Source organism: Mauremys mutica, chromosome 15, assembly GCF_020497125.1.
Source record: "Mauremys mutica isolate MM-2020 ecotype Southern chromosome 15, ASM2049712v1, whole genome shotgun sequence".
Taxonomy (NCBI): Eukaryota; Metazoa; Chordata; order Testudines; family Geoemydidae; genus Mauremys; species Mauremys mutica.
Window position 1 is genome coordinate 33,930,532 of NC_059086.1, and position 24,544 is coordinate 33,955,075.

General features: G+C 71.5%; 3 protein-coding genes across 6 annotated transcripts in view; 2 read left to right on the forward strand and 1 right to left on the reverse strand.

Annotated features, from left to right (window-relative positions):
* BRSK1 (BR serine/threonine kinase 1) overlaps positions 1–8,129 on the forward strand; it is a 9,090-nt gene extending 961 nt beyond the window's left edge. Inside the window, exons 2-7 of the mRNA XM_044988341.1 lie at positions 699–906; positions 2,117–2,165; positions 3,051–3,174; positions 3,664–3,844; positions 4,944–5,033; positions 5,517–8,129. Coding sequence (XP_044844276.1) covers positions 699–906; positions 2,117–2,165; positions 3,051–3,174; positions 3,664–3,844; positions 4,944–5,033; positions 5,517–5,689 — 825 coding nt within the window. The 3' untranslated portion in view covers positions 5,690–8,129. The remainder of the gene's footprint in view (positions 1–698; positions 907–2,116; positions 2,166–3,050; positions 3,175–3,663; positions 3,845–4,943; positions 5,034–5,516) is intronic.
* Positions 8,130–9,374: 1,245 nt separating this feature from the next.
* Positions 9,375–14,156, reverse strand: TMEM150B (transmembrane protein 150B). 4 transcript variants are annotated; one of them, XM_044988618.1, is made up of 7 exons: positions 13,259–13,408; positions 12,118–12,191; positions 11,856–11,915; positions 11,383–11,450; positions 11,099–11,226; positions 10,584–10,761; positions 9,375–9,875 (listed from the first exon to the last, which is right to left on the reverse strand). In XM_044988618.1, exons 2-7 carry the CDS (start codon positions 12,180–12,182, stop codon positions 9,676–9,678), a joined length of 699 nt encoding a protein of 232 aa, XP_044844553.1. In that variant the 5' UTR covers positions 12,183–12,191; positions 13,259–13,408; the 3' UTR covers positions 9,375–9,675. The 4 variants fall into 4 exon arrangements, with proteins under 4 accessions (XP_044844553.1, XP_044844556.1, XP_044844554.1 ...); XM_044988621.1 differs by lacking the exons at positions 12,118–12,191; positions 13,259–13,408 and adding an exon at positions 13,897–14,156; XM_044988619.1 differs by lacking the exon at positions 13,259–13,408 and having other exon boundaries at positions 12,118–12,291.
* Positions 14,157–15,380: 1,224 nt separating this feature from the next.
* KMT5C (lysine methyltransferase 5C) lies at positions 15,381–24,544 on the forward strand. The gene is made up of 9 exons (XM_044988638.1): positions 15,381–15,437; positions 17,146–17,289; positions 17,840–18,005; positions 18,125–18,234; positions 19,103–19,266; positions 19,990–20,009; positions 20,360–20,496; positions 20,709–20,896; positions 21,014–24,544. The coding sequence occupies exons 1-9, from the start codon at positions 15,406–15,408 to the stop codon at positions 22,339–22,341; spliced, it is 2,289 nt and encodes a 762-aa protein (XP_044844573.1). The 5' UTR covers positions 15,381–15,405; the 3' UTR covers positions 22,342–24,544.

Genomic DNA, 24,544 nt, shown 5'->3' on the forward strand with positions numbered 1-24,544 from the left:
GGGGTAGATCGGGGGACTGGGGGCCATGGGGGTGTAGATCGGGGGGCTGGGGGAGGGGAGAGGCGGGGGGCCATGGGGGGCGTAGATTGGGGGCTGGGGGAGGGGAGAGGCGGGGGGCCATGGGGGTGTAGATCGGGGGGCTGGGGGAGGGGAGAGGCGGGGGGCCATGGGGGGCGTAGATCGGGGGGCTGGGGGAGGGGAGAGGCGGGGGGCCATGGGGGGCGTAGATCGGGGGGCTGGGGGAGGGGAGAGGCGGGGGGCCATGGGGGGGTAGTTCGGGGGGCTGGGGGGGAGAGGTGGGGGGCCACGGGGGGGTAGATCGGGGGGCTGGGGGAGGGGAGAGGCGGGGGGCCATGGGGGGCGTAGATCGGGGGGCTGGGGGGTCATCGCCGCGCCTCACGCTCACCCCATCTCACGGCTCTCCCCCCCCGCCCCCTCCCCCCGGGGGGGCGTCTCTCTGTCCCTCCTTCCCCCCCCAGAGCCCTGTCTTTTCCTCCCCACCCCCGACGCCGGAGCCCCCCGGGCCCCCCAAGACCCAGACGCTGCCGGCCAAGGGCAGCCTGGCCGGGGGGCGGGGGCTGCACCAGAGCCGGCACTCGGCCCCCTTCCCGCTGCCCCCCGCCGCCTCCCCGCCCCCCGGCCCCCCCTCCCGCTTCCGCTTCCCCCCGACTAAGCCCCCCCCCGCCTCTGTGCCGCAGGTCACCCCCCACCCCTCCCCCCGGGGCAGCCCCCTCCCCACCCCGCTGGGCACCCCCGTCCACACGCCCAAGGACAGCCCCTCGGGCACCCCCGGGGGCACCCCCCCCTCCAGCCCCGGGGCCGCCGGCCTGGCCTGGAAAACGCGCCTCAGCTCCATCAAGAACAGCTTCCTGGGGTCGCCCCGCTTCCACCGCCGGAAACTGCAAGGTGAGGGGCCGGGGGGGGCTGGGGGGCTGGGGGGACGGGGGCAGCGGGGGGCTGCAGAGATCAGGGGATTGTGGGGGGACCGGGGGCAGTGGGGGGTTGGGGGATCCGGGGGCTGTGGGGATCGGGGGGTTGTGGGGGGACGGGGGCAGCGGGGGGTTGGGGGATCTGGGGGCTGTGGGGATCGGGGGGTTGGGGGGGGACGGGGGCAGTGGGGGGTTGGGGGATCCGGGGGCTGCGGGGATCGGGGGGTTGTGGGGGGACGGGGGCAGCGGGGGGTTGGGGGAACCGGGGGCTGGGGGGAACGGGGGGTTGTGGGGGGACCGGGGGCAGCGAGGGGTTGGGGGATCCGGGGGCTGTGGGGATCGGGGGGGTGTGGGGGGACCGGGGGCAGCGAGGGGTTGGGGGATCCTGGGGCTGTGGGGATGGGGGGAGTGTGGGGGGTCCGGGGGCAGCGGGAGGTTGGGGGATCTGGGGGCTGTGGGGATTCGGGGGGTTGTGGGGGGACGGGGGCAGCGGGGGGTTGGGGGATCTGGGGGCTGTGGGGATTCGGGGGGTTGTGGGGGGATGGGGGCAGCGGGGGGTTGGGGGATCCGGGGGCTGTGGGGATCGGGGGGTTGTGGGGGGACGGGGGCAGCGGGGGGTTGGGGGATCCGGGGCTGTGGAGAACGGGGGGTTGTGGGGGGACGGGGGCAGGGGGGGGTGGGGGATCTGGGGGCTGTGGGGATTGGGGGGTTGTGGGGGGACGGGGGCAGCGGGGGGTTGGGGGATCCGGGGGCTGTGGGGATCGGGGGGTTGTGGGGGGACCGGGGGCAGTGGGGGGTTGGGGGATCTGGGGGCTGTGGGGATCGGGGGGTTGTGGGGGGACGGGGGCAGCGGGGGGTTGGGGGATCCGGGGGCTGTGGGGATCGGGGGGTTGTGGGGGGACGGGGGCAGCGGGGGGCTGGGGGATCCGGGGGCTGTGGGGATTGGGGGGTTGTGGGGGGACGGGGGCAGTGGGGGGCTGGGGCACATTGGGGTGGGGGGAGCCAGGGAACAGAGCGGGATGGGAGGATCTGGGGGGGTAGGAAGCCTGGGTGGCAGGAGGGGAAACTGGGGGCAGGAATCAGTGGGGTGTGGCCCCCCGCTGGGGGAGGGGAGTATTGGGCTGGGGGGCTCAGGGGTGGGGGGGCTTGTGGCTCTTTCTGGGCTCTAACCCCCCTCCCCCCCACAGTCCCCACCCCGGAGGAGATGTCCAGCCTGACGCCGGAGTCCTCCCCAGAGTGAGTATGGGAGGGACCGGCCCCCCAGAGCCCCCCTGAGCCCCTGCCCCCTACTGCCGCCCCATCCCCCGCCCCCACCTGCTGCCCCCCCACACCTTCCTCTGCCCCCTCCGCCCCCCAACACCTGCCGATCCCCCTGTCTCTGCCCCCTGGCACCCACCAACCCCCGCCCCCCCCCCGGGCCTATGGACTCACCCCCTCGGCCCGGCCCTCGAATCTCCTGCCCCCCCCGGCTCCCCCGCCAGCCCTGCCCCCAGCTCGCCTGCCCCCGTCTGCCCCCCAGCCCTGCCCCCCCAGCTCTCCTGGCCTCATCTCCCCCCACCCAGCCCTGCTCCATCGGCTCTGCCCCTTGTCCCGGCTCCCCCCCGGCTCCCCCCACCCCGGCTCCCCCCGCCCAGCCCCGCTCCACCGGCTCTGCCCCCCCGGCTCTCCTGGCCCCATCTCCCCCCACCCAGCCCTGCCCCCCAGCTCTCCTGGCCTCATCTCCCCCCACCCAGCCCCGCTCCACCGGCTCTGCCCCCCCGGCTCTCCTGGCCCCATCTCCCCCCACCCAGCCCTGCTCCACTGGCTCTGCCCCTTGTCCTGGCTCCCCCCCAGCTCCCCCCGCCCAGCCCCGCTCCACCGGCTCTGCCCCCCCCGGCTCTCCTGGCCCCATCTCCCCCCACCCAGCCCTGCTCCACCGGCTCTGCCCCTTGTCCCGGCTCCCCCCGCCCAGCCCCGCTCCACCGGCTCTGCCCCCCCCGGCTCTCCTGGCCCCATCTCCCCCCACCCAGCCCTGCTCCACCGGCTCTGCCCCTTGTCCCGGCTCCCCCCTGGCTCCCCCCGCCCAGCCCCGCTCCACCGGCTCTGCCCCCCCCGGCTCTCCTGACCCCCGTCTCCCCCCAGGCTGGCGAAGAAATCCTGGTTCGGGAATTTCATCTCGCTGGAGAAGGAGGAGCTGATCTTCGTGGTGATCCGGGACAAGCCGCTCAGCTCGGTCAAGGCCGACATCGTCCACGCCTTCCTCTCGGTGCGGGGACGGGCGGGGGCCAGGCAGGACGGGGGGCTGGGCTGGGGGCATGATGGATGGGGGCTGGGGCGGGGAGCGGGGGGGCGGGAGGGAGGGGGACGGGGATGGGAGTGGGGAGCCGGGGGGCCAGGGGGCCGGGGGGCGGGAGGGAGGGGGGCTGGGATGGGGAGCGAGGGGCCGGGGGCTGGGCCAGGCGGGGCAGCGGGGCCGGGTTTGGGGGCACGATGGACAGGGGCTGGGGCGGGGGGCTGGGAGGCGGGAGGGAGGGGGAGGGGGATGGGAGTGGGGGGCCGGGGGGCGGGAGGGAGGGGGGCTGGGACGGGGAGCGAGGGGCCGGGGGCTGGGCCAGGCGGGGCAGCGGGGCCGGGTTTGGGGGCACGATGGACAGGGGCTGGGGCGGGGGGCTGGGGGCTCTGAGGGGAGGGGGCTGGGCCGCGGGGGGCCGGGGAACGGCCGTGGGGATCCTGACCCGCCGCGTCCGCCCCCCAGATCCCCAGCCTGAGTCACAGCGTCCTGTCCCAGACGAGCTTCCGGGCCGAGTACCGGGCGTCGGGGGGCCCGGCCGTCTTCCAGAAACCCGTCCGGTTCCAGGTGGACATCGGCGCCTCCGAGGGGGGGGCCGCCCCCAAGGACAGCGGGGTCTTCTCCGTCAGCTTCACCCTCATCTCAGGTGGGGCCCCGGGGCCCCGCTCCCTGCCCCTGGGGCCCCCGCTCCCAGCCCCTGGGGACCCCGTTCCCTGCCCCTGGGGCCCCCGTTCCCCCGCTCCCAGCCCCTGGGGACCCCGCTCCCTGCCCCTGGGGACCCCGCTCCCTGCCCCTGGGACCCCGCTCCCTGCCCCTGGGGACCCCGCTCCCCCATTCCCTGCCCCCGGGACCCCGCTCCCCCGCTCCCTGCCCCTGGGGACCCCGCTCCCGTCCCCCGGGACCCCGCTCCCTGCCCCTGGGGACCCCGCTCCCCGATTCCCTGCCCCCCGGACCCCGCTCCCTGCCCCTGGGGACCCCGCTCCCTTCCCCCGGGACCCCGCTCCCCCGCTCCCTGCCCCTGGGGACCCCGCTCCCCCATTCCCTGCCCCCAGGACCCCGCTCCCTGCCCCCGTTCCCCCGTTCCCTGCCCCCGTTCCCCCGCTCCCTGCCCCTGGGGACCCCACTCCCCCATTCCCTTCCCCCGGCCCGTGGGGCCCCGCTCCCCCATTCCCTGCCCCCGTTCCCCCGCTCCCTGCCCCCAGGGACCCCGCTCCCCCGCTCCCTGCCCCCGGGACCCCGCTCCCCCGTTCCCTTCCCCCGGGACCCCGCTCCCTGCCCCCGGGACCCCGCTCCCCCGTTCCCTTCCCCCGGGACCCCGTTCCCTGCCCCCGGGACCCCGCTCCCCCGTTCCCTGCCCCCGGAGCCCTGCTCCCCCGCTCCCGGCCCGTGGGGCCCCGTTCCCCCGTTCCCTTCCCCCGCTCCCCCGTTCCCTGCCCCCGCTGCCCCGCCCCCTTCCCCTGGGGACACCGCTCCCTGCCCCCACTGCCCCGTTCCCTGCCCCCGCTCCCCCGTTCCCTGCCCCTGGGCACCCAGGACCCTGTTCCCTGCCCCCGGGACTCCGCTCCCCCGGAACCCTGTTCCCTTCCCCTGGGGGGTCCTGCCCCCAGGGCCTCTGCTCCCCCAGGCCCCCCCGTCCCCAGGCCCCCCATCACCCTCAGCCATTGCCCTGGGACCCTCCCCCCCCATCTCTCCCAGAACACAGGAACCAGGGAGCCCCCCCCCCTTAACCTCTCACCTCCCCCCAGGTCCCAGCCGCCGATTCAAGCGGGTTGTGGAGACGATCCAGGCTCAGCTGCTCAGTTCCCACGACCAGCCCTCGGTGCAGGCCCTGGCCGGTGAGTGCGGCCCCACGGCCTCTCCGCTCCGGGGCCCCGTGGGGGGGGGCTGCGGGTCGGGAGTGAGGGGCACCAGCAGGGCGGGGGGGAGCCCAGGGCTGGGCTGGCAGGGGCTGCGGGTCGGGAGTGAGGGGCACCAGCAGGGCTGTGGGGGGGGCAGGGCTGGGCTAGCGGGGGCTGCGGGTCGGGAGTGAGGGGCACCGGCAGGGCCGGGGGGAGCCCAGGGCTGGGCTAGCGGGGGCTGCGGGTCGGGAGTGAGGGGCACCGGCAGGGCGGGGGGAGCCCAGGGCTGGGCTAGCGGGGGCTGCGGGTCGGGAGTGAGGGGCACCGGCAGGGCTGGGGGGAGCCCAGGGCTGGGCTAGCGGGGGCTGCGGGTCGGGAGTGAGGGGCACCGGCAGGGCGGGGGGAGCCCAGGGCTGGGCTAGCGGGGGCTGCGGGTCGGGAGTGAGGGGCACCCCTCTCCTAATCCATGTCCCCCCCCAGACGAGAAGAACGGGCAGCAGCCCCGCCCGCCGGGCACCCCCACCCGCGTGGCCCCGAATTCCCGGCGCTCCGACCCCGACGTCGCGGAGCAGCCTCGCCGCGGCTCGTGCAAGGAAAAGAAACTCGTGTCGTCCAACGGGACGCAGGCCCCCCAGCCCCCGCAGCAGCCGTGACCCCCGGGGAGCCCGGCCCCCCACTCTGGCCCCGGCCCCCTGCGGCCGGCGCCGGGGCAGGAAGCCGAGGAAGAAAGACACGGACGGGACCTCGCCCCGACGGGGCTTTGGGGGGGGGGCCGCAGGGGAATTGACCAGGTGCCGCCGTCCGAGCAGGCCATACTGTGAACCTGTAAATATTGAAAACAAACAACCCCCCCCACCCCCCCGACACAGAAGAACGAAAAGGAAACTGCAAATGACAAGAAACCCCACAAAAAATCCACAGAGGAAAAAAAACTGAGCGGGGGGGGGGGCGGCTGGGGGGGGCGGCTGGCTGGCTGGCCAGGGTGGCGGGGGGGGACAAGATTTTAATTTAATTTATTGAATGGGGAGGGAGTGGATAGGTGGATTCGTTACCCCTCCTCCGCTTGCCTCCCCTCGTTCCCCTGCCCCACGACCCCCCCGCGCCCCAGTTCCATCCGCCCCAGACCTTGGCTGGCTACTTCCCAAACTGCTTTCATGGCCCCCGCCCCCCGCTGCGGCGAAGCGAGGTGGGAGGCTCGGGTCCCCCACGCTGGATCGAAGCCAGTTCGCACCCTCACGCCGGTCCCGGAAGGGGGGGGGCTTTTTTCTCCCGTGGGGCGAAACTCTCCCGGTCCCCCGAAACCTGGGGCCGCGTCTGCGCTCGCCCCAGCTCCGGCGCCAGGCAGGGAGGGAACCGGCGCTTTCCCGGCCTCCGCGGTGGAGCCAAGGAAAGGAACCGACTTCGCTGCGGCCGGCCGAGGCCCTGGGGGGGGGCGACGCCGCTTTCTGCTCAGCCGCCCGGAGCCGCCGTTTCTTTCCATTTTCACGGTTGCGCAAAGGGACGGGCGGCGGGGGGGGGGAGCCGCCGGTTTCTGAATGACGGCGGCTGCTGGGAACCAAACCGTCCGCACGTTATAAGCCATTTAACCCCCCTCCCGGCCCCGGTAAACGCTCAGAAGGCAGAGGAATAACAGTGGGCTCTGGCCGCGTCTTTTCTTGCTTCGCCTCGTTGTCGGGTTCGACGCGTCTCCTTTGCGGGCGCCTGAAAACCGAAGGCTCCCGAGCTTAATGGTCCCTCTCCTGAGCTGGGCCACGGCAAACGGGCACGTGTAAACTAGGTCGAAATCAGTGTTGTTAAACCAGAGTGAAACCTCCTCCCCGCTCCCAAGTGTAGACGCGCTTCCCCCGGCTTTGTAGCAGCAACGATTTCTGGGCGGGGAAAGCACAGCTCTGCCCCGCATCCGGTGGGATTTGAGTCACTAGCCAGCCGGGGGGTGGCGGTTTGGGGGAGGGAGCGACTAGCCTAGCGATTCAGGCCAGGTTCAGATCCGTCGGCTGCCGGATTCCTACCCGGGACTGGAACTCGGGTCGTCCAGCGCCCGGCTCAGCACATGCCCGGCCCGGGGTCCAGTGAATGATTTATACAAAGGGGAACGGCTCCCCCCGAGCAGCCGGGGGCCCTGGGCTGAGCTGGGGACGATCCCAGGGCCAAATCAGGAGCCTGGGGTCGTGGGAGGGTGACGCATCACGTCGCCGGTCCCCAAAGCAGCTCCACCTAGGCCGGGAACGAGAGTCCCTGCCAAACCGATGCACCTTGGGTGGGTGCAGACCAGGTCGAAATCAGTGTTGTTAAACCGGAGTGAAACCCACTCCCAGTGTAAACACGTTTCACAGCAGCCATGAGCCACCGACAACGATTTCTTACCCGGTGTGAACGTCAACCCCTTTGCCCCTCTGCCCCCAAGCCCCCTTCCGGGGGGCTGAAAGCCGGTTTGAACTGGCGTAGTCGGCCCACCTCACTTTTCCAGAACCCGGCCTCAGCCAGCTCCCGTTAAGGACACGCCCCCTCTCCAGCCCCCCGCCCGCCCTACAAGGGAAGCCGCTAAACCAGATTGAAACCTGGTTAAAACTCAGGTTCAAACTGGCACCAGATCAAACGGGTTTAGCCTGCAGCAGCACCACTCCCACTGTGGCCTGGGGCAAGGCCGGGGTGTGGGGGGTTCCCCGCTCCCTAGGTAACAGGCCTGGAAAGGCAGGTGGGGCAGCGTCTGCCCACCCCATGGCTTGGGGTGGGGAGGGGTGTCCCCTCTCGCCTTCACCCGCGCAGGTCCCGGCGTGGGTTCTGCGCCCCGGCTACAAAAGGAGATGGAAAATGGAACCAGATTTACACTAAACCAATTTGAAGCTGGTTAAGAGTGTTTACATGGGGGCACGGCCGGAGCAAAGCCGCCGAGCCATATGGGTGTAGCTCAAAGGGGAAGGTGCCACCCCCCCCACTCCTCTCTGCCAGCCCCCCTGCCCCCCATGCGCCGATTCCCAGCATGGAGCGAACCGGACCTGATGTCCCACCCTGCTCCCCGCCCCCCGTGGATTCCTGTTCAGCCTGGGATCGACCATAAGATGCGGCCTCTCTGGGGTGGGGCGCGGGGGCTGTTCAGGACAGGAAGTGAAGGAGAACCTGCCCTGGCCTGCAGCAGCTTCTGGGAACTGCTTCTCCAACGGGCCAACAGCCCATGCCTGGCCGAGGGGGGCTGCGGGCCGGGAGTGAGGGGCACTGGCAGGGCTGGGCCGGCAGGGGCTGCGGGTCGGGAGTGAGGGGCACCGGCAGGGCTGGGCCGGCAGGGGCTGCGGGTCGGGAGTGAGGGGCACCTCTCGGGTCGCTGGGTCTCAGGGCTCTAAAGGAATCCTGCCGCCCCCCCCCCCCCCCGGGACGATCCTGGTGGGCGCTGGGCTGCAGGCTGGCGAGCTGGTGCCTGTGAGCTCTGCCCCCCCCAACCCCCGTGTCTCTCTCACTCGCCCCCCCCCCCCATTTCACTCTCTTGGGGCTCAGTGATGGTCTAAAAAACCAAAAATACAAACAGAAAAAACTGACCAAGAACCACCCCCCCGGGGGGGCCTCGCACCGTTTGCCCCCCCCACCTGGGCTCAGACAGCCCCGTCCCAGCCCCTCCCCCTACACCCCCTCCCCCCTGCTCCCCTTGGCATCCCCCAGCCCCCCCGGCTCTGCCCCCTCCCCACCTCTCCATGTGCTGCCCCCCCGGATTCCCCTCCCCCACCTGCCCCCATCCCCCAGGGGGCTACAGGGGTTTGTTCCCCTCCACCCCCCGCACCACTTGGACCCCCCCTTCCCAGCCCCCCCCATCCGTGCCACCAAACCCAGGTGCAAACCCACATGGGAGGAAACTGGGGAATTGCGGGGGGTGGGGAATGGGGCCCAGGGCCTGTCCCCTCTGGGGGGCGCCGGCTCCCACCCGGCCCCAGGGCACTCTGGGTAGATGAACCAGACAATGACGGGGGGGGGGGAGCCTCTGGGGTGCACCCAGGGCAGAGGGAGCTGCTGGTCTGTATCCCGCCCCCAATGGAGAGATGAAAGGATTGTAACCCCCACCCCCTCCTCCCCTGCTGATTATAGAACCCAGGCGTCCTGGCTCCCAACCCCCGCTGCTCTACCCACTGCACACCACTCCCCCCCAGCATCAGGGAAAGAACCCAGGAGTCCTGGCTCTGGCAAGCTCCCCCCACCCCCCCGTTCTGAGCAATGCCCTGCCCCTGCCAGGCGGTGTTGGGTATGGGGGGGGGACAGTCCCTGCTCCTTCCCCTGCCCCCCCCCAGCCTCTCCCCCTCCAAATGTGGCACAGGCACCAGCTATGAGAAACCCCACATTTATTACAACCCCCCCCCCCGTGTGTGTGTGTGGGGGGGGTCAGAGCACTGCTGTCCCCCGGGGGGGGTCAGAGCACTTCTGTCCCCCGGGGGGGGGAATATGGGGCTCTCTGAACATTCCCCCCCCCGCACACCTGAACCAAGGCTCCACCAGTCTCATCCCAGCAGCCAGCCAGCCCCCAGCGCTGCGAGCTTCCCCCCGGCAGTGCCCCCAGCAGGGGGCGGGGGGAAGAGCTGGGGGTGGCCATCCAGCCCCAGGGGGGCACAAGGGTCCCTGCCCCCAAGCCCTGGGGGCGCCTGGCCGGGCAGGGCTGGGCCTAGGGCGCCAGGGTCTGCGTGGAGGCGGCGCCCAGCTCCAGGGTGGGGGCAGGTGCCCGGCGCTGCAGCCGCAGGGAGCAGGACTCGATGTGCCGGAAATCCACAGCGAAGAGGCCGAAGAGGAGGAAGAGGGTCAGGGCCAAGGTCCATTCGCAGGCGGCGGCTTCCGACCGCAGCCCCAGCCCGTGCAGAGCGAACACGGAGCCCGAGTCAAGGGGCAACAGCGGGCGGTGCCCCTCACTCCCGACCCGCAGCCCCCGCTCGCCCGGCCCAGCCCTGCCGGTGCCCCTCACTCCCGACCCGCAGCCCCCGCTCGCCCGGCCCAGCCCTGCCGGTGCCCCTCACTCCCGACCCGCAGCCCCCGCTCGCCCGGCCCAGCCCTGCCGGTGCCCCTCACTCCCGACCCGCAGCCCCCGCTCGCCCGGCCCAGCCCTGCCGGTGCCCCTCACTCCCGACCCGCAGCCCCCGCTCGCCCGGCCCAGCCCTGCCGGTGCCCCTCACTCCCGACCCGCAGCCCCCGCGCACCCGGCCCCGCCGGTGCCCCTCACTCCCGACCCGCAGCCCCCGCTCGCCCGGCCCAGCCCTGCCGGTGCCCCTCGCGGCCGACCCGCAGCCCCCGCTCGCCCGGCCCAGCCCTGCCGGTGCCCCTCACTCCCGACCCGCAGCCCCCGCTCGCCCGGCCCAGCCCTGCCGGTGCCCCTCACTCCCGATCCGCAGCCCCCACTCACCCGGCCCCGCCGGTGCCCCTCACTCCCGACCCGCGGCCCCCACTTGCCCGGCCCGGCCCCGCCGGTGCCCCTCACTCCCGACCCGCAGCCCCCGCTCGCCCGGCCCAGCCCCGCCGGTGCCCCTCACTCCCGACCCGCGGCCCCCGCTCGCCCAGCCCTGCCCCTCACACCGAGGATACTGGCCACGAGCAGGGCCGTGCTGCCGGCGCTGAGACAGAACCGGGTTGGTCCGATCCAGCGCCCGCCGCGCTGCGGCTTCACCCGATTGGTCAGCGCCGCCTGGACCCAGAAGTAAACGACGCCCACGACGAAGGCCAGAAACGCCCCAAACAAGTGAGTCTCCAGCTGGTTACTTTGCTGCCAGGGCAGGAAGGGGGAGGTGGGAGAGCGGCCCCCACACAGCACACACACTGCCCCCCCCACTGCCCCCCCACAGTACAGCACCCCCTGGGGTCCCCCCACACTGCCCCCCTGCACAGCACCCCCACTTACCCCCTGGGGTGCCCCCCACCATGCACCCCCCGGGTACCCCCCCCCCACAGCACCCCTCTGGGCTGCCCCCCCCAGCGCTCCTCCGCTCTCCCCCCACCATGCACAGCGCCCCTCCCCCCCACTGCCCCCCTCCCCGATTCCCCCCCACACGCCCCCTGCTGGGCCTCCCTCCCTCCCACCCCCAGCGCCCCCAGTGCCGTACCTGGAAGTTGCCCACGACGGAGGCTCCCAGGGCGCAGAGCAGCCCCAGGCAGAGGCCGGCCGCGTTCAGGGCACAGGGACCCCCCCAGTCCCGAACCTGCTGGAACCTCAGGCAGCTGATCCAGACGACTGGGAGGGGAGAGAGTCCGGGTCAGAGGGGCCAGCGCCCCCTAGAGGGGAGAGGCCCCTACCCCATTCCCTGCCCCCCTGAGCCAGCCAGTCCCCACCCTGGGGCCAGGTGGGAGCCGGCGCCCCCTAGAGGTGGCTGGTCCCATCATCACTTACCCAGGAACGCCCCCACATTCAGCACTTGACTGAAGATGCAGCTCTGGGGAGGGTCGGAGCCGCAGGTGCTGGGGAAAGAGGGGAGAGACCCCAACAGATAAGGCCGAGCTCTGGCCCTGCCCCACCACTTGCAGAACTCAGCCCTGCCCCCACTGCAAACAGGTGTGACTCCGGATTCACCCCAGGGGCTGAGCTCAGAACCCAGCCCTGCCCCCCACTGCAAACAGGTGTGACTCCGGATTCACCCCAGGGGCTGAGCTCAGAACCCAGCCCTGCCCCCCACTGCAAACAGGTGTGACTCTGGATTCACCCCAGGGGCTGAGCACAGAACCCAGCCCTGCCCCCCACTGCAAACAGGTGTGACTCTGGATTGACCCCGGGGGCTGAGCTCAGAGCCCAGCCCTGCCCCCACTGCAGTCAGGTGTGACTCCGGATTGACCCCGGGGACTGAGATCAGCATCTGACCCACGTACCTGATATACGGGAACCCGACTGTGACGTTCACAGACCCGTTGGCCACGGACATGGCGTATCTGGGGGGGAAAGGGAGGCGTGTGACAGAGCAGGCCCAGAAGGGAAGGGGAGCAGGAGCTCAGGGCCTCAGAGTCACCCCATCAAACCCCCTCCTCAGCGCCCTGCCTCTGACCCACCCCCTAGAGGGGAGAGGCCCCAGGCCCCATTCCCCACCCAGGCAGAATGGGGGGGGCTCACCTGCCCCCCATACGTGTTACTTACACCACCCAGAAGCCCACGGTGCCCCAGATGGCCAGCAGGACGGGGAGCAAGGCCCAGCCCCACATGGCAAAGACCTAAATGGGGAAAGGGGGTGAGATGCTGGTGAGGGGGGAGAGCCCCCCCACTCCTTCCCTCTCCAGAAGGCTGGGTTCCCTCCCCCCACCAAAGAGAGGCTCTAGCCTGGGGGGGGGTCCTTTAAAACATCCCCCACCCCAGCCCCCTCCCACTATTTAAAGGCACAGGAGGCCTCTAATGTCCCTCCCCCTCATGCAGGAGGGTCATGGCTGCCCCATGCTGCTGCCCTGGGGAGGAGGGAGTGCTGGGTGGGGGGGTGTCTCAGAGACACCTGGCTGGGGTGTAATCAGGAGCAAGAAACATCTCGCCCCCGCCAGGATCAGGGCTGGAGGAGGCAGATCCTGCTGGGAGCCAGGACGCCTGGGTTCTGTCTCCAGCTCTGGGAGGGGAGTGGGGTCTGGGGGTTAGAGCAGCAGGGGCTGGGAGCCAGGACGCCTGGGTTCTCTCCCAGCTCTGGGAGGGGAGGGGGGTCTAGGGGTTAGAGCAGCAGGGGCTGGGAGCCAGGACGCCTGGGTTCTCTCCCAGCTCTGGGAGGGGAGTGGGGTCCGGGGGTTAGAGCAGCAGGGGCTGGGAGCCAGGACGCCTGGGTTCTGTCCCAGCTCTGGGAGGGGAGGGGAGGGGGGGTCTAGGGGTTAGAGCAGCAGGGGCTGGGAGCCAGGACGCCTGGGTTCTCTCCCAGCTCTGGGAGGGGAGGGGAGGGGAGGGGAGGGGAGGGGGGTCTAGGGGTTAGAGCAGCAGGGGCTGGGAGCCAGAACGCCTGGGTTCTCTCCCAGCTCTGGGAGGGGAGTGGGGTCCGGGGGTTAGAGCAGCAGGGGCTGGGAGCCAGGACGCCTGGGTTCTGTCCCAGCTCTGGGAGGGGAGTGGGGTTTAGGGGTTAGAGCAGCAGGGGTTGGGAGCCAGGACGCCTGGGTTCTGTCCCAGCTCTGGGAGGGGAGTGGGGTCTAGGGGTTAGAGCAGCAGGGGCTGGGAGCCTGGGTTCCTTTTCTGCTTCTACCACTTCTGAGCACAGCTCCCCGGCTCAATGGCCTCAGTTTCCCTCACATGAGATATGGGGATGGGTACCTACCCCTCCACCGAGCGTCTGTCACAGAGACATCCCCTGAGCTGCCCGGCTTCTCTGCCCTGGCCCCCGTGTCTCTGGCTGGGGGCACAGGGGCCCGGTCACCCGGCATGGCCCTGCCCCGGGACAGAGAGCAGCCCTGGGCGCTCGCTGGGGCCAAAGTGCAGGTGTGGAGGGTTGTACTTGGGAGGGACTATCCACAGGGCGGGGGGGGGGGGCTCCCTCCGATACAACGCAGGGCTCTGTACCCACAGCCCCCCTCCACCATCACATTGGCCCAGGGGCTGGGCAGGAGATTGTTGAATGCTCTTAAAAACACAGATTCACGACTCCTGGGTTCTCTCCCCGGCTCTGGGAGGGGAGTGGGGTCTAGTGGTTAGAACAGGGGGGGCTGGGAGCCAGGACTCCTGGGTTCTCTCCCCGGCTCCGGGAGGGGAGGGGGGTCTAGAGGAGGAGGGGGGCTGGGAGCCAGGATTTCTTGGCCAGAATCCCCCCAGGGATTTCACTCCCTCCCTCCCCAGGCCTGGAGGCAAATCAGAGGCGGTGCCCCCTAGTGGGGAAAGACCCCGTATCCCGCCCCACAGTCAGCCTGCCCCTAGCAGAGCCCCACCCCCACCCTCCCGACAGCCTCATCTGGGCCTCACCAGTGGTTCAGGGAGGTCTGGGGGTCACTCGACAGCAGGCTCCATCCCAGCCGAGCCCGGTCGGCTCCCCAGGGCGTCAGGGCCGGGGGGTGCAAGTCTTCCGACAGCTTGTTCCTGCTGACGTCTGGAGACCTTGGCCTGGCCATGTCCAGAGGGGTAACAGCCACGGCCTGGCCTGTGGGCGTCCAGGAGCCAGGAATGGGTTTATACAGGGACACTGAGACGCGCCACCTCTGGGGTGGAGCACGGGGGCTAGTTATCTAGGGACCCCCTCGCCCGGCTTAACAGCTGCTCCCCACCCTTAACTGTTCTGTACCTGTCTCAGCATGTGACTTTGAGGATCCTTCCTCCCCTGCCCCCAGTTTGGTTCCCCTCCCACCTGTGAAATCCCGTCGCTTGGATTTAATCGCTGGTGAATGTTTGTTTACCAAAATTCAAGGCCTGAAAGGGGCTTGCGCAATGCCGACCTGCTGGTCTTGTTTTGAGCCCGTTTCCTTTTTTTAATTTAAAGCTTGAGAAATATTCATGCAGTGTTTACTGTAGGGCCTACAAAAATGCAAGGCCTGTATGTGCCTGAGAGGGGCTGGCAATAAAGTTGGTTGGCTGCGGACCCACGGGCCTCATTTTCGATCTGCCTGTGTCTATCTTTATTTACACCATGAGGAGTGGACAATATGTTTACCAGGTGTTTATTGTAGGGCCTACAGCAAACCACAGCTGGTGTGCACTTGAGGGGGCTATCAATAAAGTTTTGTTGAGACCCCCCCCCGCCCCACTAGAATCCCACGTGGGCTACCTGGGTAACAATAGATGATTGGCAGATGTCTGACCCAATAATCAGAGGCTGAGGGCCAATCAGGAGGGAGTATGGGTGGGCTTGCGGCTGGGTGTGATAGAGCGCAGTGATTGCCAGATTGACTGTCCAATAGAATGGGACGGAGTACGACCAATCAGAGAGGACACTGGAAGGAAGGGGTGGGAATAGGATGATCGGCAGTGACTTCGGCTAATGGACGCTGGTAGAGGCAGCGAGGTGGTCAAAGCACGGTGAGTGGGCGGGCGTGAGATTAGATTGATAGGGGCAAGAACCAATAGTAGCCGGAGAGGCTGGCGAGGGACCAATGGATCCCCAGAAGCCAGGAGGGACAGGATTGGCACCCAATAGTCCAATAGGAGGTGATGTAAGGGCGGCATGGGCGGTGCTTGCTTGTCAGGAGCCCAATGGGGAGCGAAGGGGCCGGACGAAGGATTGACAGACACCTATTCCCACCAATGGGAAGAGCCGAAAGCGGGCGGGGCGGGTGAGGGGGGCGGGACGAGCGGGTGACAAACACTCCGACCGCCCAACGGCAGCCGGAGGGTGGAGGCGCGGGCCCGCGCCGGGGGGCGGGGCGAGCAGCGACCGACAGGCGGGCTGGCCCAATGGGAAGCGGCGGGGCCGAGCAGGGGCCCAATGGGCCGCGCGGGGGGCGGGGCGAAGGCCGCGAGCGCCCCGCGGGAGGGCGAGAGATGGGCAGAGGCGGCGGCGGCGGCTGGGGCAGGTGAGGCGAGGCGCGAGCGGCCGCGGGGGGAGGGGCGACGGCGGTTCCTCCCCAACCCCCCCCCCCCGTCCCGGGGCCCCCTCAGCCCCCCCCGCCAGGGCTGCGCGCGGTGCTCGGCGCTGCACAGACGCGCCCGGACCCGGCGCTGCCCCCCCCCCGGGCGGTTCCCCCCCCGAGGCCCGGGGGGCGGCGCTGCTCCCCACACGCCGCGGGCGGGGCCGGGAACCCCCCCCCTCGCCTGGCCCACAGCGGGGAAACTGAGGCTCGGAGCGGTGAGAACGTGGGGCCCAGAGCCGGGGCGAGAACCCCGGCGCCCTGGCGCCCCCCAGGGACCCCCCCCCCCCCCCGCCGCCAGCCACCCGGGCTGTTAAAGTCTGAGCCCGGGGGGGGGCGGGGCGGGGCGATGGCCTGAGACAGGGGTTGGGGTCTAACGAGTGGAGGGGGCTGGAGCCCGGACTCCTGGGTTCTCCCCCCGGCTCTGGGGGGCGGGGGGGGGCTGGAGCCCGGACTCCTGGGTTCTCCCCCCGGCTCTGGGGGGGGAGCAGGGACTAGTGGTTAGAGGGGGGGCTGGGAGCCCGGACTCCTGGGTTCTCCCCCCGGCTCGGGGGTCTCGAGGGGAGCCAGTAATGAGCCGCTGCACGAGGCCGGGGGGGCGGGAGGGTCTTTGCTTGTTGTTTTTGTCCCATTCCTGGTCCCTGCTGCAGGGAAACCCCCGGGGGGGGGCCTCTGCGAGCCTGAGCGGCGCCCCCCGGGCTAGTGGGGGGAGGGAACGGGGGGGGGCCGGGCCGTGCGATGGGGGGGAGGGCACGGGGGGCGCTGGGCGGCGGGATGGGGGGGAGGGAACGGGGGGGGGGCCGGGCCGCGCGAGGGGGGGGGGGGAACGGGGGGGCGGGCCGCGCGATGGGGGGGAGGGAACGGGGGGGGGCCGGGCGGCGGGATGGGGGGAAGGGAACGGGGGGGGCCGGGCGGCGGGATGGGGAGGAGGGAACGGGGGGGGGGCCGGGCTGCGCGATGGGGAGGAGGGAATGGGGGGGCCGGGCTGCGCGACGGGGGGGGGGGCCGGGCGGCGGGATGGGGGGGGAGGGAACGGGGGGGGCCGGGCGGCGGGAGGGGGAGGAGGGAACGGGGGGGGCCGGGCTGCGCGATGGGGGGGAGGGAACGGGGGGTGCTGGGCGCCGCGATGGGGGGGAGGGAACGGGGGGGGAGCTGGGCGGCGGGATGGGGAGGAGGGAACGGGGGGGGCCGGGCTGCGCGATGGGGGGGAGGGAACGGGGGGGGCCGGGCTGCGCGATGGGGGGGAGGGAACGGGGGGCCGGGCGGCGGGATGGGGAGGAGGGAACGGGGGGGGCCGGGCGGCGGGATTGGGGGGGGAACGGGGGGGGGCCGGGCGGCGGGATGGGGGGGAGGGAACGGGGGGGGGCCGGGCGGCGGGATGGGGAGGAGGGAACGGGGGGGGCCGGGCTGCGCGATGGGGGGGGGCTCTGCGCTGGTGCACGGGGCTGCGGGGAGCAGAGGAGGGGAGGGATCTCTGGCTACCCAGTTCCCTCGCCCCACCCCAGAGGGGCCGCAGCCCAGCCCCAAGTGCCCCCCACGCTGCTGGAATCGGGTGGGGCCGAGATGCTGAGGCTCCCCGGGAGCGGCAGGATCCCCCGGGGTGGGGCCCTGGGGCTGGGCCTGGCTGGCTGTCTCACCCCCCCCCCCCGCACAGTGGCAGTGCCCAGCAGCATGCGTCTGGCCGGACCATGGGCTCCACGCGGGTGACGGCGAGGGAGCTGTGTGAGAATGACGACCTGGCCACCAGCCTGGTGCTCGACTCCTACCTGGGCTTCAAGACCCACAAGATGAACGTCAGGTCAGGGCGGGGCTGTGGGGCGGGAGTGAGGGGCACCGGCAGGGCTGGAGGGGGGAGCCCAGGGCTGGGCTAGCAAGGGCTGCGGGTCGGGAGTGAGGGGCACCGGCAGGGCTGTGGGGAGCCCAGGGCTGGGGGGGGCTGCGGGTCGGGAGTGAGGGGCACCGGCAGGGCTGGGCTAGCAGGGGCTGCGGGTCGGGAGTGAGGGGCACCGGCCGGGCGGGCGGGGGGCGCCCAGGGCTGGGCTAGCAGGGGCTGCGGGTCGGGAGTGAGGGGCACCGGCAGGGCTGGGCCAGCAGGGGCTGCGGGTCGGGAGTGAGGGGCACCGGCAGGGCTGGGGGGGGGCAGGGGCTGCGGGTCGGGAGTGAGGGGCACCGGCAGGGCTGGGGGGGGGGCAGGGGCTGCGGGTCGGGAGTGAGGGGCACCGGCAGGGCTGGGGGGAGCCCGGGGCTGGGCTAGCAGGGGCTGCGGGTCGGGAGTGAGGGGCACTGGGGTGGGGTGGGGGGGCCGTGGTCAGGACTCTGTAGCACCCCAGTTCTCTCCCTCCCCCCAGCCCGCTCCCTGCCATCCGGAGGCAGCATCACCTGCGGGAGGCGGTGGAGGCGTTTCGCCGGCGCCGGGACCTGGACGCCGCCTACCGCGCCCTCATGCTGGGCGAATGGGCCGGCTCCTACTTCAAGAGCCGCAGCCGCCAGCAGGAGACGGCGCTGAAAACCCACGTGAGTCCTGGGTCCTGGCCTGGCTGGGGTGGGGGCCGGTGGTTGGAGCAGGGGCTGGGAGCCAGGACTCCTGGGTTCTCTCCCCAGTTCACGGTTCCTCTCCCATCCTCTCTCCCCAGATACTCCGCTACCTCCGCATCTTTCTCCCGGAGAGCGGCTTCGCCATCCTGCCGTGCAGCCGCTACTCCCTGGAAACCAACGGCGCCCAGGTGGTGTCTACCAAGTCCTGGTACGGGGTCCTCCGCTCACCCACCCCCATGGGCCAGGGGTCCCCGAATAACCAGCCCCCTGCTCCACCCCAGAGCGGCTGCGGCCAGGCGAGGGGTCCCTGAAAAACCAGCCCCCTTCCCCACCCCAGAGCGGCCACGGCCCAGTGCCGGGCGAGGGGTCCCCGAATAACCAGCCCCCTTCCCCACCCCAGAGCAGCCACGGCCCAGTGCCGGGCGAGGGGTCCCCGAATAACCAGCCCCCTTCCCCACCCCAGAGCAGCCACGGCCCAGTGCCGGGCGAGGGGTCCCCGAATAACCAGCCCCCTTCCCCACCCCAGAGCGGCCACGGCCCAGTGCCGGGCGAGGGGTCCCCGAATAACCAGCCCCCTTCCCCACCCCAGAGCAGCCACGGCCCAGTGCCGGGCGAGGGGTCCCCGAATAACCAGCCCCCTTCCCCACCCCAGAGCAGCCACGGCCCAGTGCCGGGCGAGGGGTCCCCGAATAACCAGTCCCCTTCCCCACCCCAGAGGGGTCGCAGCCCAGTGCTGGGCGACGGGTCACCAAATAACCAGTCCCCACACCCCACCCCAGAGGCGTTGCAGCCCAGCTGGGCGGGGGGGTCCCCATATTCCCTGCCCCACCCCAGAGGGGCCGTGTCCTGCGGAGGGGTCCCTGTATACCCAGCCTCGCGCCCCACCCCAGAGGGGGTCCCCATCGCGCCCGGCCCCATCGCGCCCGGCCCCATCGCGCCCGGCCCCATCGCGCCCGGCCCCATCGCGCCCGGCCCCATCGCGCCCGGCCCCATCGCGCCCGGCCCCATCGCGCCCGGCGTGGGGGCTGTGCGGAAGGCCGGGCAGCCCCCCTGACTCGTCCCCCAACGCCCGGCAGGAGGAAGAACGACAAGCTGGAGCTGCTGGTGGGCTGCATCGCGGAGCTGACGGAGCCGGACGAGAGCCTGCTCCGAGCCGGGGAGAACGACTTCAGCATCATGTACTCCACGCGCAAGCAATGCGCCCAGCTCTGGCTGGGCCCCGCCGCCTTCATCAACCACGGTGCGGGGGGCTCCTCCCCCCGGCCCGGCCCTGGGCTCCTCCCCCGGCCCGGCCCTGGGCTCCTCCCCCGGCCCGGCCCTGGGCTCCTCCCCCCGGCCCGGCCCGGCCCTGGGCTCCTCCCCCCGGCCCGGCCCGGCCCTGGGCTCCTCCCCCCGGCCCGGCCCGGCCCGGCCCTGGGCTCCTCCCCCCGGCCCGGCCCGGCCCGGCCCTGGGCTCCTCCCCCCGGCCCCCCCCGGCCCGGCCCTGGGCTCCTCCCCCCGGCCCCCCCCGGCCCGGCCCTGGGCTCCTCCCCCCGGCCCGGCCCGGCCCTGGGCTCCTCCCCCCGGCCCGGCCCGGCCCTGGGCTCCTCCCCCCGGCCCGGCCCGGCCCTGGGCTCCTCCCCCCGGCCCTGGGCTCCTCCCCCCGCTCCCGACCCGCAGCCCCGAGTTCTCGCTGAGATCTGCACAGACACAAGCCTCCCTCCCACCCGGCCCCATGTCCCGTTGCCTGAGCCAGTCCCTGGCCTGGGCCCGGTGGGAGCCGGCGCCCCCTAGAGGGGCAGGACGTGTATCCCCCTTCTGGCTTCAGCCGCTCTCTGTAGCAGCAGCCTGTGGTTAGCTCACCCCGGGGTGCTGGGGGCTCTGGGGGGATCTGCTCTGAGCCTGGGGGAGTCGGAGGCGTCTGACCCTCGTCTCTGGCTTCTCTCTCTTGTGTCTCCTGTTGTCCCACCGTGGAACCCGCCAGACTGCAGGCCCAACTGCAAGGTAAGGCGGCTGCCTGGGGTCCGTCCTGGCTCCGGGAGGGGAGTGGGGTCTAGTGGTTAGAGCGGGGGGGGCCTGGGAGCCAGGACTCCTGGGCTCTCCCCCACTGAATGTGAGACCCCGGGGAAGGGAGGTGCAAGGAGAAGTGCCCCCCACATCTGTAAATTGGGACTTAGGGTGGATTAGCCAAGGACTCTGAGACCCCTGCTACGAGCCGCTGGGGGGTGTCGGGGGGAGAGCCGCGTTGCTTTGGGGGATGGAGCTGATAGGTGCTGTGACCCCCCCCCGTCCTGTGGGCGTGTCTGCGCCCCGTCTCCCAGCGGGGCCCCGGCTGACGCCCCCTGTCCCCCCAGTTCGTCCCGACAGAGGGGAACACGGCCTGCGTCAAGGTACTCAGGGACATCGAGCCGGAGGATGAGATCACCTGCTTCTATGGCGACGGCTTCTTCGGGGAGAACAACGAGCTGTGTGAATGCCGCACCTGTGAGAGGTGGGGGAGCTGGAAAGAGGGGTTGGGAGCCAGGACTCCTGGGTTCTGTCCTGGCTCTGGGAGGGGAGGGGAGGGGAGTGGGGTCTAGTGGAGAGAGTGGTGGGAGCAGGGAGCCAGGACTCCTGGGTTCTGCCCTGGCTCTGGGAGGGGAGGGGGGCCTGGTGGGAGCCAGGACTCCTGGGTTCCAGTCTGCCAGGTCTCTGTTTCCTCAGGAAGGGGGAAGGCGCCTTCCGGCTGCGGAAAAAGGCCCCCTCGCAATCTACCTCAGCCCAGAAGAAATACCTGCTGCGGGAGACGGACGGGCGGCTGCAGCGCTGGAAGGGGCGGGTCTGCAAACAGGGGCAGCAGCAGAGCTTGCGGCGGCGGCGCAGGGCCCGGCGCAGGAGGGAGCGTGGCTGCGGTAGGTGCCCCGGCCTGGGGGAGCTCGGGGGGGGGGTATCCCGGATACCCACATGCCAGCCAGAGGGGCCGCGTCCCGGCGCCTTTCCCTGACGTCTGTTTCTCTGTCCTCTTGCAGCTTCCCGGCTCCGAGCTCTGTGCCGCGGGCCGGCCGCCTCCCTTGCGGCTCTGGGCGCCGGCCCGGTGCAGGACCTGCGCATCCCCCTGCACGATTGCGTGGCCTGCCGGGCCGCCGGGGGCGCCGGCTGTCGGCTGCGGAGGCCGCTCTGGGTCACCCTGCCGTGGTGGCGCCCCAGGGCCAGGCAGCCTGGCTCTGCGCCGGCCGGCGCCGTCGGCCTCCGGCGCTCCCTGCGCAGACGCCGCCGGGCGCAGCGGGACAACAGCTGCTGCTGCACGGCCGCCGGCCTGGGTGTCCTGTGGCCCACGCCGCCCGGCCCGACCCACATGGAGTTGGGGGGCAGGCTGCCCAGGGGGCTGGCAGGGCAGGGCTCTGGGGCGCAATCCCCCCTGGCTGGGGGGCTGCACGGGGTCAGAGCCGCCGGGAGCTGCCTCAGACAGGGCCTGCGGGAGACTCGGCCGTGCCCAAGGCCCTCGGGCGGAGTTCTGGAGCTCCGGGCTGGGGTCACGGGGCCCCCTAGTGGAGCTCTGAAGCTCTGCGCTAGGGACACACAGCTCCGCGCCGGGGACTCAGGGCCCCCTGGGGGAGCTCTGGAGCTCCGTGCTGGGGACACGCAGCTCCATGCCGGGGACTCAGGGCCCCCTGCTGGGGACACACAGCTCCGTGCTGGGGACTCAGGGCCCCCTGGTGGAGCTCTGGAGCTCCGTGCTGGGGACTCAGGGCCCCCTGGTGGAGCTCTGGAGCTCCGTGCTGGGGACACGCGGCTCCGTGCTGGGGACTCAGGGCCCCCTGGTGGAGCTCTGGAGCTCCGTGCTGGGGACTCAGGGCCCCCTGGTGGAGGCCTGGAGCTCCGCGCCGGGGACTCAGGGCCCCCTGGTGGAGGGACACAGCTCCATGCTGGGGACTCAGGGCCCCCTGGTGGAGCTCTGGAGCTCTGCGCTGGGGGGACACAGCTCCATGCTGGGGACTCAGGGCCCCCTGGTGGAGGCCTGGAGCTCCGCGCCCCTGCTCCTCAGCCCCCCAGCCAGCTGGTCTGTCGGACCAGGAGCATGGCCCGGCGGCAGGCCAAGGCCACGCCCCCTGCCAGGCCCCACCCCCCCACCCTGAGCCGCCGGCGGCCGGCCAGCCAGGCGCCCCCGGGCAGAGACGACCCCAAGCTCTCCCTCTACGCCCACGTCCGCCTGGAGCCAGTGAGGCCGCGCCGGGCGGAGCAGGAGCCCAAACGGACGGTGACCTTTCACCCCTTCGCCCCCCCGAAACGCCTGCGGCTGGTGGTGAGCCACGGCTCGATCGCCCTCGACGTGGCCTCCAGCGAGGAGTCGGCCTGAGGCTCTGGGGCCAGGAGGGGCCCAGCTCCCTCCTCACCTGCCTGCCCCCCCCCAGCCCACGGGATTGCACTGAGCCGCCGCCCACCTGCCCCACTGGACAGAGCTTCTCCGGAGCTCCTCCCCCCCCAGGGGGCCTGGGGTGGAACCGGGCCCCTGGGGGGTTATTTATAGTCAGTCGGACAGGAGGCCCCAGGCCTGATAAGGGGAGTGGATGCGAACAGGCTCCTGGGACGTGGGGCCTGTCCCCTCTAGGGGGCGCTGGCCTGGGTCCGGCCCCAGGGCAGGGACTGGCTGGCTCAGGGGGGCAGGGAATGGGGTTCGGGGCCTGTCCCCCCTGGGGGGCGCTGGCCTGGCTCCAGGGGACCAGCTGGCTCAGGGTGCCAGGCCCTGATCTCACCCCAGAGTCAGAAGTGGTTGGAAAGTGGGGCACTGGGCATGGGGATGGGGGGACTCCCACCCCCCGCCTGCCCCCCCCGGCCGTGGGGCACAGGTCTGCCCTGTCCTGCCCCCAGCCGTGTACAACACCCAGACCTTGGCTCAGGCTTTCGGTGGGGACCGGGCCAGATGCCCTGGGGAGGCACCAGCCCACTGCCTGGCATCCCCATGCACCCCCTAGAGTTGGGAGCTACACACAGGGCACCCCCAAATCCCATGGCCCCCGTCTCCCCAGCATCCTTAGCCCTCGGCAGGCCAGCCCTGCGGCCGGGGGCACAGGGTGGCGTTCAGATGCTGCCCGGCCCAGGACGCCTGGGTTCCCCCCCGGGCTGTACAGGGGGGTGAGTTCGTTAGTTGATCTCGTTAGGGGCTCGGTTTGATCCCCCCGTCCTCACCTCAGAGGCGTCCCTTGTGTTTAGATTGGAAGGGCCAGATCCCCCGCCCCCCCCCGGTGTCACTGGGCCGGAGCTCCGTTGGACTAAGTGGGGCCAGCCCCCAATGGAGCAAGGGCCGATTAACCCCAGGGGGGGCCGGGGCCGGGGCCGTTCCTCTCCCCTCCTCCATCTCTGGTGCTAGTTCTGCGGTTTTTCTCCCTCAATCCCCAGCTGCTGGAGTCAGGGGGTGAGGGGAGAATCGTGTTTGATAAACTTTTCCCCATGGGGGGGGGCCCAGGTGGCTCCCCCCAACCCCCCGAAAAAGGGGTCTGGCCTGACTGCATTGAAAGCTCCTGGGGTCGTTTGCGATCGCATCAATTTTCGGTCTTGAGGCCCAGCTGGTGGATTTTGATCCTGGGGGCTGATCTGGGGGGGGCCCCCAAAGGGATTAATTTCTAGCACTCCCCAGAGCTTTGTGTTCCTTGCTCCCTTACTGGCTTGGGAGGGTGGGGGGGGGTGACCCCAGGCTGGTTAAAGGGGGTTCTGAACACCCCGCACCCCGATTGCATGACGTAGTCTTTAGGGTTCTCTGTAGTGGGGGGCTGGGTCCAAAGGATAGTAGGGGCAGTAGAAGATGGGGGTGGGGGGGAGCCAGGACTCCTGGGTTCTGGCTCCAGCTGTGGGAGGGGAGTAGGGTCTAGTGGTTGGGGGGGGAGGGCTGAGAGCCAGGACTCCTGCAGTCAGACTCCAGTTGTGGGACAGGAGTGGGGTGTGAGGGGGAAGGGGCGGGTGGGAGGCAGGACTCCTGGGTCCCAACCCCAGCTGTACCTGGGTCCAGTCACGTCACCCCTGTGCCTCAGTTTCCCCATCTGCAAAATGGGTTTCACACTTACCTACCTCACTGGGGAAGGGAGGCGAAGCCATTTCTGAAGCATCCAGGCAACCCCACCCCGAGCCAGGGTGCAGCCCCCCCTTCCCTGCCCCCCACCCCCGCCGTGGGGCCTGCAGAGCCCGAGCTTTGCGGACAGGGTGGGGGGAACCTCCTGTTCCAGCCCAGCTGACCTGAAACTCCCACGTGGCTTGTGCTGGTGAGAGATTCCCCCCCACCCCATTCAGCCGCCCCTGCTCCCCACAGCCCCCCTTGGGGCTCAGGGTTGGCCCTGCCAAGGCAGAGGGTGGCCGGACACCTGGGTTCTTCCGGGCGGGGGGTGCGGGGAGGACGCTAAGGCTGTTACACCTGCTGAGCCGTGTCTCTCCAGGGCGGGGGGGGGGTCTGCACTGGAGGAGGGGTTGGGACTGGAAATATGGGGTGACTCGCACCCCCCCGACCTACCCCCACAGCTGATCCCAGGGTGGGGGGGTGAATTGGTGCTAGGGGCACAGGGTGCAAAGCT